Source organism: Astatotilapia calliptera, chromosome 3 (genome assembly GCF_900246225.1).
Source record: "Astatotilapia calliptera chromosome 3, fAstCal1.2, whole genome shotgun sequence".
NCBI lineage: Eukaryota > Metazoa > Chordata > Actinopteri > Cichliformes > Cichlidae > Astatotilapia > Astatotilapia calliptera.
The window spans coordinates 4007982-4023077 of record NC_039304.1 but is presented as its reverse complement, the minus strand read 5'-3'; the positions used below and the strand labels follow the sequence as shown (position 1 = coordinate 4023077).

General features: G+C 41.9%; 1 protein-coding gene across 3 annotated transcripts in view; it reads right to left on the bottom strand.

Moving 5' to 3' along the window:
- Positions 1 to 15096, bottom strand: part of kirrel1a (kirre like nephrin family adhesion molecule 1a) — a 32543-nt gene that overhangs the window by 3602 nt on the left and 13845 nt on the right. For 2 of the 3 annotated variants that reach the window (XM_026160198.1, XM_026160210.1), the window contains exons 2-14: positions 13007 to 13156; positions 9475 to 9624; positions 9226 to 9383; positions 8950 to 9100; positions 8472 to 8577; positions 8106 to 8254; positions 7799 to 7926; positions 4241 to 4367; positions 3866 to 3966; positions 2258 to 2474; positions 1802 to 1909; positions 1401 to 1528; positions 996 to 1109 (exon numbers count right to left, since the gene is read on the bottom strand). In XM_026160198.1, coding sequence (XP_026015983.1) covers positions 996 to 1109; positions 1401 to 1528; positions 1802 to 1909; positions 2258 to 2474; positions 3866 to 3966; positions 4241 to 4367; positions 7799 to 7926; positions 8106 to 8254; positions 8472 to 8577; positions 8950 to 9100; positions 9226 to 9383; positions 9475 to 9624; positions 13007 to 13156 — 1787 coding nt within the window. The remainder of the gene's footprint in view (positions 1 to 995; positions 1110 to 1400; positions 1529 to 1801; positions 1910 to 2257; positions 2475 to 3865; positions 3967 to 4240; positions 4368 to 7798; positions 7927 to 8105; positions 8255 to 8471; positions 8578 to 8949; positions 9101 to 9225; positions 9384 to 9474; positions 9625 to 13006; positions 13157 to 15096) is intronic. The other variant, XM_026160219.1, reaches the window with a different exon arrangement.

Sequence of the window (15096 nt, the reverse complement as noted above, 5' to 3'; positions counted from 1 at the left end):
TTGTGTATTTTGTATCCCAGGAGACCAGATTAGTCAAGTTAACAATAAGAAGAAATTCTGATTCTTGCTGAATTTAAGCGTCCATGAGCAGCAGGACAACACGCAGGGCTGACCCCAGGATGCCTGCGTTAAAAATGAAACGATGCTTTCCTTGCTCACTACATCGCAATTTGCTCTTCAGCTCAATCTAACATGTTTCTGCAATTTCATTGTCTTTCAGACTTCTCTCCCACCCAACTTTGCTTCACTGTTTTGCTGCTTCAGGCAGCAGGAAGAACAAAATTTTTTTAAAAAGCAGTCTGGCTGAGGCAGTTGTCGGGGTGATCTAACAACCTCCTGGGGCGGATTCATGTCTCTGTTTCTTCAAAGTGATCCGAGGCAGCACTTCAGCTAGTGGGGTGGTTTGTTTGCCCTCACAAAATATTCATGGTGGGTGGAGGGTGGGGGCGCGGGGAGTTCAGAAGAACATTTTGGCAGCTGTTTGCGTGAAAATTCATTCATCACCTTAGCCCAACCCCACAGTGTCAAAATGTGTAAATGATTCATGCCAGCTAAATAGGCAGAGTGTGCTTGAACCTGGTTTGTTCTTTTAAACATTTCTTTCCAATTTATGGAGTTTTTGTCTTCTTCTGTGTTTTGTCTTGTAATGACTCTGCAGCCAGCTCGCTATGTAATCAGAGGGAAGAGTTACATCACAGTTGGACTGAGAGGGAAAGGCAGAAAAGACCAAAAGAGCTCCAGCAATTAAGGCCAGCTGCACTGAAAAAATTTGATCTTAAATATCCTACTCTAACATTCTCACAGATACTGAGTACAGCACTTACACTATTCCCAGCATACCACCAGCAAATGAGGCAGAACACATCTCTGCTGAAAAGACGATTAGCCCAAAGGAAAAATCTGGCTTCAGAAATCGTACTTTTTTCCAACGTTTTGAAGAACACTCATTCCTGAACTGACATACGCAAATGTTTCTGGCATCTGTGTGATCTCACCTTGAGGTCATACTCCTGGCGGGTGTCCAGGGTGTCACTGCGGAGGTCAGACTTGAGCTCTATGTCATCTTTAAAGGGCTGATTGGAAGGAGAGAAGGACACAGAGGGGAGAAACTAAACCGTCAAACAACAAAACAAAACAAAAAAACAAAAACAAGGAGGAGACAGGAAAAGGGAAGGAGGCGACAGAGTGTGACAGGAGAAGAGAAAATGGGATTGAAAGTGTTAAAAAGGGGAGATTAAAAGGGAAAAAACATGGTGTTTTTCTTTAGTCAAAAGCCACAGTGTGGTGCAGGAAGAGGTTACCGAGTTAATCTGAGGGTTTTTTTCTACAACTACAGGCTGTGTAAACAGTATCCAACCCAAACACACACACACAGACGCACACACCCTGCCGCTTCTCACCGAGTACATGGCCTTGACCATGCGCGAAGCTGTGGACACGCTGCCGGAGTCCTCCTCTAAGCTGTGGGTCTCCTTGTTTATCGTTTCTACCTTGATGTCGGGCTTACCCAGCGTGACCCCGCGCCGACCTGGAAGCAAAACACGGCGAGGTTGAATGCAGCTTGACACACGCTTGTCAGTCGGTGTGTTTTCGTGAGCTGAAGGGAACAAGTTCAGAGGGGACCTGCATCCATACGGTGGAGAGGAAGTCGTAGGTGTTTGATTTTCTCTGGTTTGCTGCCCGTTTTTTGGCATTAAATGAAGCATTTAATCTGCGATGCTCCCTTAAAAGGCATGGGAAACAATGGATTTGCAGATTTTCTTTATAATGTACGTGAAAGCATATGGAGAGTACGACTCACTGCCTTTGCGTTGCCGGTAGAAAATGAGAACGAGGACCAGCAGGAATATGAACAAGAGGATGGTAGAGCCCACGGTCCCACCAGCTATTAGCCCCACTGGAAACTCCTCTGTAATGAGAGGGTGAGAGAGAGGAACAGTGAGTTACAGATGTCTGCTCTTCGCTGCAGCAGCAAGGCTTTAATGGAACAAATATTTTATGAAGCTACATAACAAGACATGTAAAATTTAATATATAAGCAGGAAACATCTTTTAGTCGCTATATGCATACACACAATCAGCTTTTACTATGATTTATGTGCATATTTTGTTTTAAACTCATACTCTAATCATTGTCTTCTTTCCTTGTGAAACTTCTGAATAATTGTGTTCACTTCTCCTTCCCACTAGATGGCCATTTCATTGAGATTTTCTCCAGAACACTGAAAAATGTTCTATAAATATATGTGAAACACACCGGTCTCCTCCAGCGTGATGATCATGGTGCCCGGGCCGAAGGAGTTCCAGGCCGTGCAGTTGTAAGTGGACAGGAAGTCGGACTCCATCACGTTGTTGATGGTGAGGGTGGAGAGGACGCCACCGCCCTCAGATGACAGTTTGCTCTGCTCCACTGTGTACCTCTCCAGCAGCGTCCCCTTCTCCTTCTCCCACACGTTTTCCTTCCACGCCCACACCTGACGCGCACGCACAAACCCCGTTAGACTAAATCAGATTCAATTAAAAGGCTTCAAGAGCAGATTCATTGTAGTCAGGAAAGCTGTGTAAGACCTGCTCAGTATAGAAAAAAAACATCACACTGTGTTTTGCACTAATGTCATGATTTTTTTGTAGCCGTGCAGGAGTCACTACTTCATTTCACTCCATAATAAAGTTACATAAATACTGTGACGAGTCCTACTCTTGCAACCATTATAGCAGGAGTTGTCCTGTGATACCGTCGTTACCATGGGAAACATATGAGGATATTATTATGACTTACTTTATGATTCCCACCCCAGCTATCAAATCACAGTCAAGTCAAATGCTTCCAGTTATGCATTTGTGCACAAATACATATTAATGTGCTGTATTCAAGCACATTAAAGGGTACCTGAAACAGAACTGGTTACATAAAAGTGTTCACAGTATGGCTAATAAATGCAGAAGATCTAAGTAACTGGCAGTTTAATGATTTGTGCTATCGCCACACTACATTTTCAGTTTTTCAAACATGAATAAAAAAATTGAAATTACCGCTGTTTAAATATTTGCTTTTCTCAACACAACAGGGTGATCGTAGCTGTTAAGATATTTCTTTTCAAAAATGCCAACTGGCTATAATGTGTCACACTAACATTGTAGAATGACATGACAGTAATAGATGAATAAGCTGGTGAGAATCTTGCACACCCTCCAACCTTAAAGCCACTAAAAGCAGCTGTATTATTCAGCACTGAAGTACTGCGCTAAGGTGAGTTAATTATACATAAGCCCACATGTTTCCATAATCTGCCCACTTATTCGAGAGAAGGAGATTCTCTTGGCTGTGGCGTTTACTGGGACAACTGTTCTTCCCCAGTCTTTTATATTTTATAAATCTTTCTCTGCCCAAACCACCGCCACTTGCATTAGAAGCGTGCAACGCAAGTCAGGATGGATCAGTCACAGAGGCGGGGGAGCCGCGGAGCTACTACTGCTGCGTTTCTGTGATACAACCAAGCAGGGAAAGCATCCAGGACGATTTCTGACGCAGAGCTAAAAGCGGGCCGGCTTAGTGTTGGTTTGTTTATGTGATGGGATGGAAGAACATTCTAGGAGAGTTTAAGGGTGAGTCACCACTCAAATAGAAAAGGGGACAGTGTCGGTGCCTAAAAGCATTCGCCATGCAGGAAAAGAACCATTTACGAAAAGGAAGGTACAGTAACCATAAAATAGATACTGCTGTCGGACTAAAAGGCACAACCTTGTTGTCTCTGTGACCAAAGCTTCTCCTGGTTTGGCGTTTTTCTCGGTCTGGACTAAAATGTAGAAAAAATTATCTTCGGGTTTTTTTTGCCACAAATGAGTCACATTTCCTTTCACTTACTATCTTATCTGGAGGAGGTGTACTAGCTATGTAGCATTTCACCTCTCCTCTCTCTCCTCTCCCGGCATACTGGACTGGATCACTGGAAATGATGGGTGGGCCTGCAGGGAGAGAACATGTGGATGCATTTAACAAAAATGTAAAAGAAACTACTAAAAACCGCTAAACCCAAGCTTATTGCTCGTTTCTTTTTTTAACTGTTGACCTTACGGACCTGTTCAAAAGGAGGTGTAGGATGGTCAAAAACAAGTGCCCACCACTTTAGACATATAGCAATTTTTTTTTCTTTCAATTACAGAGACGCTGACCTTTTCGAAAGTACAACATTTTCGTTTACAAGCAGTGACACATTAAACTGTGTTGATGTTTGCTGACCGTTGACTGTGAGCGTGACCTCAGTCTCTCCTACTCCAATCCGTGGGACGATAGCCTTGCATACATACTGGCCAGCATCCGCCTGGCTTACCGACTTCAGAAACAGCTGATTGCTGTTACTCAGAACCTGTGGGGGAGTGAAAAAAGAAATATAAACAAGGCATCTGCAAAACTGCAGCAAGGAATAAACAGAATAAAGGTCCACATGTACAGTGTATAGGGAGAAAAAAGGTCCATGTGTATTATCTCAAAAGATCCCATCGTAGATAGTATTTAAGTATACATGTTCTTCCACTCTGACTCTAAATTGCCAACAATGCAAAAATGCACATCCAATTTTAACCTATCACAAAGGTTTTGAAGACGCTTAGCAACCAAATCCATCTGAAAATTAGCCATGTTAAATTATGTCTAAATATGTAAGCATGTAGAAAGAAAAACACCTGAACGAGTTTGATTATACAGATGTGGTTTTTGGCCAAGGCAGACCACAGTTTCCAAACAAAGACATGTAACAAGCCCATTTCTTTTACTGTCTTAGTGATGGTCTCTTCCCCACTGTAAGTCACCGCAGCTAACATAAACAGCCTTATTGCTAACCAAACAGTCCATGGTGACACTTATGGTAGCAACAGCACAAAGAGGTAACTGCTGATCCTCAAAAATTCAGTCAGATATAAAGCCAGAAACTGCAGTGTGCCGAATAACCATTAGAGGCTGGTTCCAGACGCAAGTCAATCCTCAAAGAGCCCCATGTTGAGCCTCTGAGATCTGAGCTGTCATTGGTGCCCACCATAACTCTAACCCTAGGCAAAACAGAAGCATTATTTTTGCTTTTATTAAAAGCTTGTGTTAAAGTTTTGGCAAATAATCCATAAAGAGTCAAAGTGACACACACCAAAATTCATTCCATAAATGCTTGCTTTACCTTTCTGCAAAGGTTAGAATAGGGTTCCCTCTATAATGGCTTAGATCTCAGATCATTTTAAACTCAAAAAAGAAGAAAACAAAAAAAAGAAGCAGGGTGTTGGCCAAAAATATGGAGGTCCAGAAGACTCAGAGATCAAATAAAGCATTTTGTGATGTTTATTTTATTTATTTAGACAGTAATTTAATCAACATCCAAAGGAGGAATTATAGATATTTAAGAAAGAATATATAAGAAATATAAATACTTCTAAATTAACTATTATCCCATTAATAAATACTTCAAATAGAAAAAAGGATTTACAGAACAAAAATAACTCTCAATAAAAAAACATTTCAAATTTACAGTGTAAAAAATAGATTTTCAAAAATGCTATTTAAAAAGAGGAATTGTGTGTAAAACAAAAATGGCAGTAGACACGGGCTCATCAGTCCAGATGTTAACACATAATTTTCTGATACTTGAAACCTTAAAAGACTTGACAGGGCGATTATGTCTGTCAGTCCTTGTATTGCTGCGCTCTATCAAGAGAAAGGCTAAAGATGATGCTATTGATTTCAGTTCATTTGTCTTACTTACACAAGTGCACACACTTTGACACAAATCTAAGCAATGAAAACCATTTAAGGAGCACTGTACACCTAGCCATCAAAGGTTTAATAACATACCGTAAGTCCTGCAAAATCACACCACATCTGATGTATGAGTTTGGTAGATTTGCTTATTGTCAGTAAATCTCAAACCATTTGAAAGCCTGTTTATTTTCCCTTAAATTGTGCCACATTTGTAAAGAAAATGCATTTGTCGGTTGAGCAGCAGAGTTGTGTATGTGGGTTGCACCCATGAAAAATCTGCCAAATCTTCTTTTATACATCAGAGTTATTCAAATGTATCAGCAGTTGGATGTCACTGTTAAGTGAATGGTGAAAGTGACCTGCAAGTATTTTTGACTCTTTCTTTTTAGAATTCATCAGCAGCTGCTGAGGAACGTATTTGAATATTTCCTTGAATCTCTTCTATGCCACTTTCCTTCACCTTAAAGCTGAGGGATGGCTTAATCCTGGCGAGGAGACAAACATCAGTGTTTTGCATCCTCTGTGCAACAACCACTCATCAAGATCAGCCAGAAGTCTATACCTGTCTACAGCTCTGTTGAGCAGCACAAGATATAGGAACAGACAAAATAATGAATAACTCAATTTCAGGTAGATGATGAACAGACAGAGTTTTCATCCCTGAGCTGTACCATGCCCTGCTCTGCAGAACTGATCAATCCAACTGTGCAATTTCCAGAAACAATACCAACATACAATTGGACAGCTTGCATTCTTTGAAAAATGCTGGGCCATTTATGATCCGTCTATCAGAAATCACGTGTCCTTGGCTTTCCTGCACTTTCATAATTCAGTGTTTCATACTTTGTTGAATATCAATAATAAAAGAAATGACTGAACTGCTGTTCTGTCATTGTAATCACCCTGTCTAAAGTCTTTTAAGCATCAGAACGTTATGTGGTAATATCTGGACTGATGAGAGCATTTTAATAATTATTTTAAAGGTTGTATGTTTCAGTGATTGCTCTAACACTGTGTGTAAATGTGACAGGCTTTTTGTTTGTGAAAAGCAAATTAGCTTACTAAAAACGATAGCTAGCTAGTGCTAGTAATATTTTCAAAAGCTAACATGAGGCTAAAAGTGATGCTACGGTTAGCCATGTTAGCACGTTATTTATAACAGGTGGTCAGGCTGAGTTCACCAGAGCACACTTAGAGGATCATTTCACTGCAGTGTCCCTTTGCATACTTCTTATACAGGCTCAGTCATACACGAGGTTAAGTCTCCTTAAACAAGCACAAACATTTACTTAAATGCTAACTGGAGCAGCTAATCCAATAGCTTAACTACATGAGGTTAAATGAGGTTTCCTATTGAGAGTTTATTGAGATTTTTTCTGTAAATCCTTTTTCTATTTGAAGTATTTATTAATATATTAATAGTTAATTTAGAAATATTTATCTATAATTCACATTTTTATTGTCCATGAAATGATCAGATAATGAATTATTGTATTAATGTCTTATTTTCTAGCTCATAGTTTTTTCCACAAGTCAATATTAAATCATGAAATCATCATCTCCCGATCCTCCATAAAAAAATGGTACTTTGTAAACCAGTGAGTGATGTCATGATCACTACACTCATTTTTTTACATACAGGTTATTATTTGCAAACACCAACTAAATTTACCATTTTTGGGGGGGAAATACAATAGATGTGAGCGACAAGTTACTAATAGTTAACCAGACATTTGTCAACAAACAGATTTTCTAAAATTCAAATTGAAAATAACTTTATTGACATAATTGAAATATTAAATATTATTAATACCTTTTGCTGATTATAGATTAGGATAGAGTTACTAAATTGGAATCATATTACTATAGACAACAAATCAAAACCTAGTTTCATGTAAGTTATAAATATAAAAGATGGTGTTTGAAAATATAACATAATGCTTTTCGATGACCGGGCGCTTTTGTAAACACTTGGGAAGAAAGTGTGACCTGTAAAAACAGTGTGAGCACAAGTACAGAGGAAAATGTGCAAAGCGTGGGCTCTTAGCTTCTTACCATGTTTGAACCCTTTTTGAACCAGGTGAGTGTGAGCGGAGGGTTTCCAGCCCATTTGCAGTTGAGGGTCACATCAGAGTCAACATCTACTGTTTTTGGCTGTGGCTCCACCAGCAGGATTGGACCGACTGGAGACAGAGATTGAAAGAGAGAGAGAGTAATAATGCAGTAGGACTAAAAGGGGAAAAGCTACTCGGAGAAAAAGAAACACAACAACGGTGTGTTTTATCCCTCTGACTCTGGACCGTAGTGAGTGAAGTGGGCCGCAACTTATTGAACATAGTGAGATGACTACAGTGTGACTCACAGTGAACGTCCACCAAGATGCTGACGTTGGTTTTTCCCACAGCATTGAAAACAAGACATGAAACCGGCTCGGTGAAGAAGGAGTGGTCGGCCTTGGTGGTGAACACGCTTTCCCTGGCACCCTGCAGCACCACGCCGCCCTTAGCCCATCTAGGATTTAATACAGTGCGTTAGATGTACTAAAAAAAACCCGGAAAAACACAAAGATGAGTAGCATGTGTGACATGAATTGAAACCTAAAATTGTTTCCCTGAGTACACGGAGTGGATTTAAAAGAAACCATAACTTAGTTTGAAACTAAAATCTGTCACTTTGACTTTGTAGCAGCTACTTTAAGAAGCATGCTGAAAATGAGAATGAAGCCGACCTGTAGCCCATGATAGGAGGGTTGGCGTGAGCCTGGCAGGTGAAAGTGACTCTGTCCCCTTCTAGGACAGAGCGAGGCTCAATGGACAAGGTCACTATTGGTGAATCTGGAGGAGAGAGAGAGCAAAAGAGACTCACATAAGACCAGGCCCTAGCACATCTAATGCATGCAGCAATCTGGAGGACAGGCTGATGCAAAATGGCTGCCGCGCATTACTTAATAGCTGCTATAAAAGCTTTTATCTGGTGGCAGATGGTATACATTCAAAATTATGATGCTTGTTCTTTTTTGTCATAAAAATAATAATAATAAAAGTAGCAGGGGGAACAGTCATTATATTTGTGTTTGTCTCTGTAGTCAATATTTGCTGTTAATATATGTATTTATCCTTCAGTCAGGGAATCTGAATGAGATGTGGAATACATTATTTTTCTTCTCAGTTTGCTAACTTGTCTGTATTAAGAAAATCACTGCTTACGGTGCACGTTAAGAGTGACGGTTGTGCTTTTGCCAGTGGGAACAGCCAGATTGGTGGCCACACAGCTGTAGTTCCTCCCAGTATCGGTGTCAACCGGCTGGATAGGCAGATAGCTCCGTGTGGTCACCCGCTTCCTGTCTGGAAGCACTTCCTGATGATTGGAGGATAGGAAGACAGAGAGAGATACGCACATATAGGAGTGTTAGAACTGCAGATACTGTGTATGTGTGTTCAGTATTTCTAGGCTCATGTGTGGGTTTGTCTTTTTAGGTTTACAGTGATGCTGTTAGCCCCCTCCACAGGTAGACCATCTTTGAGCCACTCGATCATGGAGGGCGGCTTTGCCCCTCGAGACACACAGCTCAGGTTGTAGGACTCCCCTGCATTCAGCAGTACCTCCGGACCCCCATCAATCACTGGGTCGTCTGGGGGGACTGCAGCAGAAAAAGAGCGCAGTTAGAATCAAACACCGTCTCGCGTGCATCCCATAGTCATGTGCAAAGACACAGATGCACACAAACATACTGAGGACAGTGAGTTTGGCCCTTCTGGACCTCAGGGCAGCATCTGGCGCCTGGCACTCATACAGGGAGTCATCGGACAGATCAGCTGACAGAATTTCCAGGTTGTACTGGCCCAACTCCTGGACCCGCAGCACACGGTACCTGGGCCAGGCTGGGAACACACATACACAAACCAAGGATATAGCTTCACAACAAACAAAGAGTGCATATTATATTATTGCTTGCTTTGTATATCTGTTTAGGGTTCCGGCACATCTGAAAACAATAAAAAGACAAGCAACAGGGACATTTTTAATCTGTATTTCCACTCTTATGTTGACATTTTAGCTGTAGTCTCAAATCTATTCCCACGTATCAATGTTGTCTTGTGTGCTTATGTTTTTTTTATTTTATTCATCTTTTATATTTGAACCTTCAAATACTAACTACCCATAGTCACATGCTTCAAGGGCCCAACATATTCTGCAATATCTTGCAGCTTGCTGAAGTTCACGCAGATTTCAATCATCAGATATGTGTCATACGTGAGGTAGAAATTGGACCTTTTAACCATCAGCGTAAAGGACAACAGAGCAAAGCACGGCCACATGACGTGACTGATTTTAAAAAAAAACAAGCATGCATTCACTTAGTTTCACGATGCGCATGCACAGTAAAACACACACACGAGACACAGCCTTGTAATCTTCCCTTCCCCCATCCAGCATACAACCCAGTTGTGTGACAATACACTATACATTCTCACCATTAGGTGGCATCCCTGCTCTCTTTACCCAGCAGGGGGAAAAGATGAATGCATTATGACAGCAACGTTTTAGAGGACTCACATCGACTCTAGTCCATGGTGCAGAATTCATGTTTGCTGCCCAGACGTAGTTCACATGTGAAAAAATAGATCTCTGCTGCCGTTTGCATGTGCAGCCTCTGAACTGAGCCTTGCAGCTCGCCTAACCTTGCGCGTCCTTCTTTCTGCATGCATTTGTGCATGCGTGTGCCTTGTATATGCGTGCATTTGCATGTGAAATGTTGAGGGCGAGAAAGCGTATGAAAAGCCCAGAGAAGCAGGGATGGTGGTGGGGGGCAGAGGGACAGTGCTCCATACACAAACAACACACACACAGTGAGAGTATGTGTGCACTAAGTGGCCAGTGTTCATTCACGTTTTTGTTTTTTGGGGGGGGGTTTGTTTTTCAAGCTTTAGGCACTAGACTGTTACAGTAATAATATGAATCAACTAAAGTAAGGAGGAATGAGGAAAAGGCAGGACAGACAAGGACAGGCCGAAGGAGAAAGAAATGACAGAAAGGATGACAGAAAGAGGAGGGGATGAAATAAGAGTGTGTCAAGCTAAGGAGAGACGAGCCCGACAAGTTAAAAGAAGAATATGAGAGAGGCCTCAGTGCAACAGTGGCAGCTGAAAGAAGGAGAGCAAAGGAGAAAGAAAGGAACAAGGGATCTTAGATGGGAAGGTCACAAAGGAATAAGATGACAGAGGAGAGGAGAGGAGAGGAGAGGAGAGGAGAGGAGAGGAGAGGAGAGGAGAGGAGAGGAATAAATGGTGAAACAAAAGTAATCCAGAGCCAAGCAGAAAAAAATGTGTACACTATAAATTGACAACATCTGCAGAAAAACAATAACAACAAATGCAAGGCAACAACATGAGACAGATGATGCAGTGCCCCTCTGGACCAATCAGTTAAAAATGTACCCACTTGTTTAGACCAGTAATTGCACAGCCCCAGCATTAGTCCCTTTGGGCTAATCAGTGCAGTTCTGACAATGTTAGAAACAAGCGATGAGATGCATCATTTGCCCCCGAGTTTTGCCCAAGTCAGGCAAAATCAGACTAGGAATCATGTGAGGTAAAAATGGAAACAGTACAGGCAGAGAGCTTCATAACAGAAGGAGGGTTACGTATATAGCGATGAATCGCCCTTTCAATAAAAATCAGCAGGCAGCTAATCAGTGTCACCCACTGCTAATAATACAGAGGTGGTGATGTTCCTTAGTCAAAATGAAGGGTGTCTACAAAACCTGCCCAAGGGAGTTTAGAAATTCCCATCAAAAAAACTGAAGATATGTGGAGGAAATGGCTAAAAATATCATAAGCTGAATGATGTACACAGTGTGCCACAACAATCTGATTCCAATTCAATTCTGGTGTATTTATACAGCACCAAATCACAACAAATCACCTCAAGGTGCTTTGAATTATAATGCAAAGACACTCGCAGGATTCTGGAGAACAGCCCAACAATGAAATGAGCCCCTATCAGCCTATACTTGGTCCAGCCTTAACTTTATCAAAAAGGATATTTGTGAGTGTAATAAACAGTAAGTGATGCGACATCTGTGTCTTTTTTTTAATATGACAGTATCCTCTTTTATCACTGTGGGAAACTCGCGCAGGCACACCTGTAACCAACATTTTCTCCAGCAAAAACACTTAGTAACCAGTAGATACCACAGTTACAATGAGACAGGCTTTAGTAACACTGAGCAAGAGTGTATCATTCACAATGTGGCTTTATTAACAAAACTCTCAAAGTCCACAAGAGAAACAAAAGCAACAATGTTTCTACCATGCCACAGCATAGACCCGGTGAAAGTCTAACTGTTTTTCTTTAGCATACACAGCATCACACTGAATGGATGATGTTTGGTGGTTACTGTTGGTCAACTAAAACCATGTGAATATGTGGCATTGGGTTATGGAAATTATTACCAGTTTACTTTTAGAGAAAGCGATTCATTACCCTATCAAGAAAGTACTCTGCAGATTAATTCATTACAAAAACAAATATCAGTGGCAGTCCTCAGTGTTAACCAGTCCAATTGAAAAACCCTTTCAAGGCCATGATGTTGGAGCCAGGCTTCTAGCAACTTTGTCTTGCTAACTATTTTATTTTGTGAGGCCATCATAGACGGTAGTTTTGTGCTGATGATCACATTTAGCCCAAAGCACAGCTGAGACTCACATGGCTTTAAAGAACTTTTAATAAAACCTCCAAACTTTAAGAGCAAATCACTGCACTATTTCTATAGCCTTTCAACATGCTATCAAGCTATTCCAATAACTGCCCTACTACTCGGACTTTGTGGCAGGTGCAGAAGCTCTCATTAAGGTGGAATTCAGTCATCCCGTTTGCCTTGCATGTACTTTGGTTTGTGCATTTCCAATTTTTGCTGATTGTCGGAAAAAGTCACACAAACAAAACAAAAAGAAACTAAACAATTGTAGCACCTTGATGCCTTCTGCAGTCCCACTTTTAGCTCGGTGCCATAGCACAGTACAACTTTACCCATGTGCACTGTAAATATTGTAGGCCAGACACCTCATGAATGGAGAATCAGGGGGGGGAAAAAGTCCAGACACTATCAAAATTTCTGCTTCTCTAAAGACGCAGCATGAAACGTAGCCCGAGAGCTGCTGCGATCCAAAGATATCAGAATCAGCTTTAATAATAAAACAATCTTAGTCACATGCTTAACTGAGTGAAAGAAGGGCCTTGGGAGGCTGTATGATGTCTCACCTCGGAGGTCCTCTCCAATGCCCAGAGCCAAGCCATCTTTGGTCCACTGAACAATGCCAGAATAGTTGAATACAACACAGGACAGGATCACCCTCTGGCCCCGCACCACCGACTGGTCTGCTGGCTCCTGAGAGAATCTCGCTGTCCAAACTGGTGGAGAAAACAGAGGGATAAGTTATGGAATTATAAGATATTTTTATGTGTACACTCTAAAGAGAAGCTTAAGTAAAAATCATTCGTTCAAGTGTATCGGCCTATACCTTTTATGGCTAATTGATTCAAACTTTATTCTCCCAGCAGCAACGGAAGGCCATAATTACCACGTTTGATCACACAGTGGCTCGTGGGCATTAAGTGACAGGGCAGCAAAGAACAGCGTGGTGAGACAGGGGTGTCAGAAAAGAGCAAATCAGAGCAGAACTGGAGAAGAAAGAAAGAGAAAGAATGAAGTGGAAGAGGCAGTCAACGCTCACTCACGAGAGGAGATCAAACTGACAACTTCAGCCATAGGGTGTCTCACACCCCCTTTTCTCCCTCACTCCTGACTTTTATTTCTCCAAAACTCCCCGATCCTCCCTCTCGTTTCCCTCTTGTTTCTCCCTTCTTCATTCCTGCCTATGAGTCATCTCCCAGGCTTCCACTCCCCAACCAAAACTACAGTGGCTGTCATTGTCTACCACACTCTCTCACTCCAGTTTGTAGCCCACTACCACCATGAGGAAAACGGGTGTGTGTGTGTGTGTGTGTGGGGGGGGCTTCAGCCACTGTTTCATGCAGTACGATGACGAGTTGTAATTAGGTGTCCCCTGAAGACATGGTGCACGTACGATACACGAGAGACAGCCGCTGCAAGATTTGCTTCAAATCTTCAGTCTTTCCATTCGGTCTCTCGCCTCCATTTTTTCCCTCTCTCCCACTTGTTATTTCGAAGAATCTCGTACTGTAGATCATTAACCCACTGCTGCATTGTACACCCCCCCCCCCCCAGCCCCCACCTTCCTCCTCCTCCTTTGTCATTGCCTCTCTTCTTCTGTTCTCTCTCTGTAACGTTGTACGTCCTTTACCCAAATTGCTTCGCGTCACTCCCTGCTTTTGGTGTATATGTATGCATCCCCACTCGCCTCCTTCACTTTGTACATCTATAATTCTGTCTATAACTGTCCTTTTGCTTCCTCCACCTCTCCTTTCCTACAGTGTGTACACACCTCTCTCTTTCTATCTACATACATAACGCCGTATATATCCTTTTACCCATAATGCTTTCTATTTCTGTGTTGCTTCTCCTTTGCTGGTTGGAAGGGGGTTTGAGGCGGACTGTCACAACTCATTTATCACATTAAATATCAGCCCTCTAGCACTTTCTCTCTCCCTCTCTTTCTCATCCCCCCATTCACCCATCTCTCTCTCCTCTCGCTTTTTCCCCTCACTCCTTTTTTCTTCACCTTCTGCCATTTCCATCTCTTCTTCTCACTTGTCCACTCCACTTTTTTTTATCACTTGTTTTGCCCTTCTGTTTCCCTTACACCCTCTTTCTCACTCATTCCCTCACACTCTCTTTGAGCCCTCCAGCGCTTTTCCAAAGGTTTCCATCTCTCTCACTTTTTTTAACAACTGCCATATGCCTCCGCACCCCACCTCCTGCCTCCCCATCATGACCCTCAGTGCCCATCTCTCGCATTCCCCATCCCTTTCACAAACACAGACATGCACTCTCTCCCCATCATGTCATATTTGGTGTGATCTGCAGAGGTTCAATATGCCTGATAATACAAAAGAACCCAGTCATGCAAAAAGATTTCTGTACCAATCACAACAATGGCTCCTGACAGTGCAGCACATTAATATTCTGAAGATAAAGGAGGTGTGCAAGGATACACGGTGAAAAGGGAACTGGATGCAGATGGAGCTTTGCAGCATGCATACCAAGAATAATTCAGTGTGTTGCCCCAAAAAACATATTCTAGTCCTTAATCTGCTCCCTGAGGACCCCAAAGAACTAAATCGATGAATTAAGATTAAAAAAAGATGACAGAGCAAAAGTGAGTAGCCATGAGAAGAAGGGAGTAAAATGTTCTTAATTAAAGGCTTTT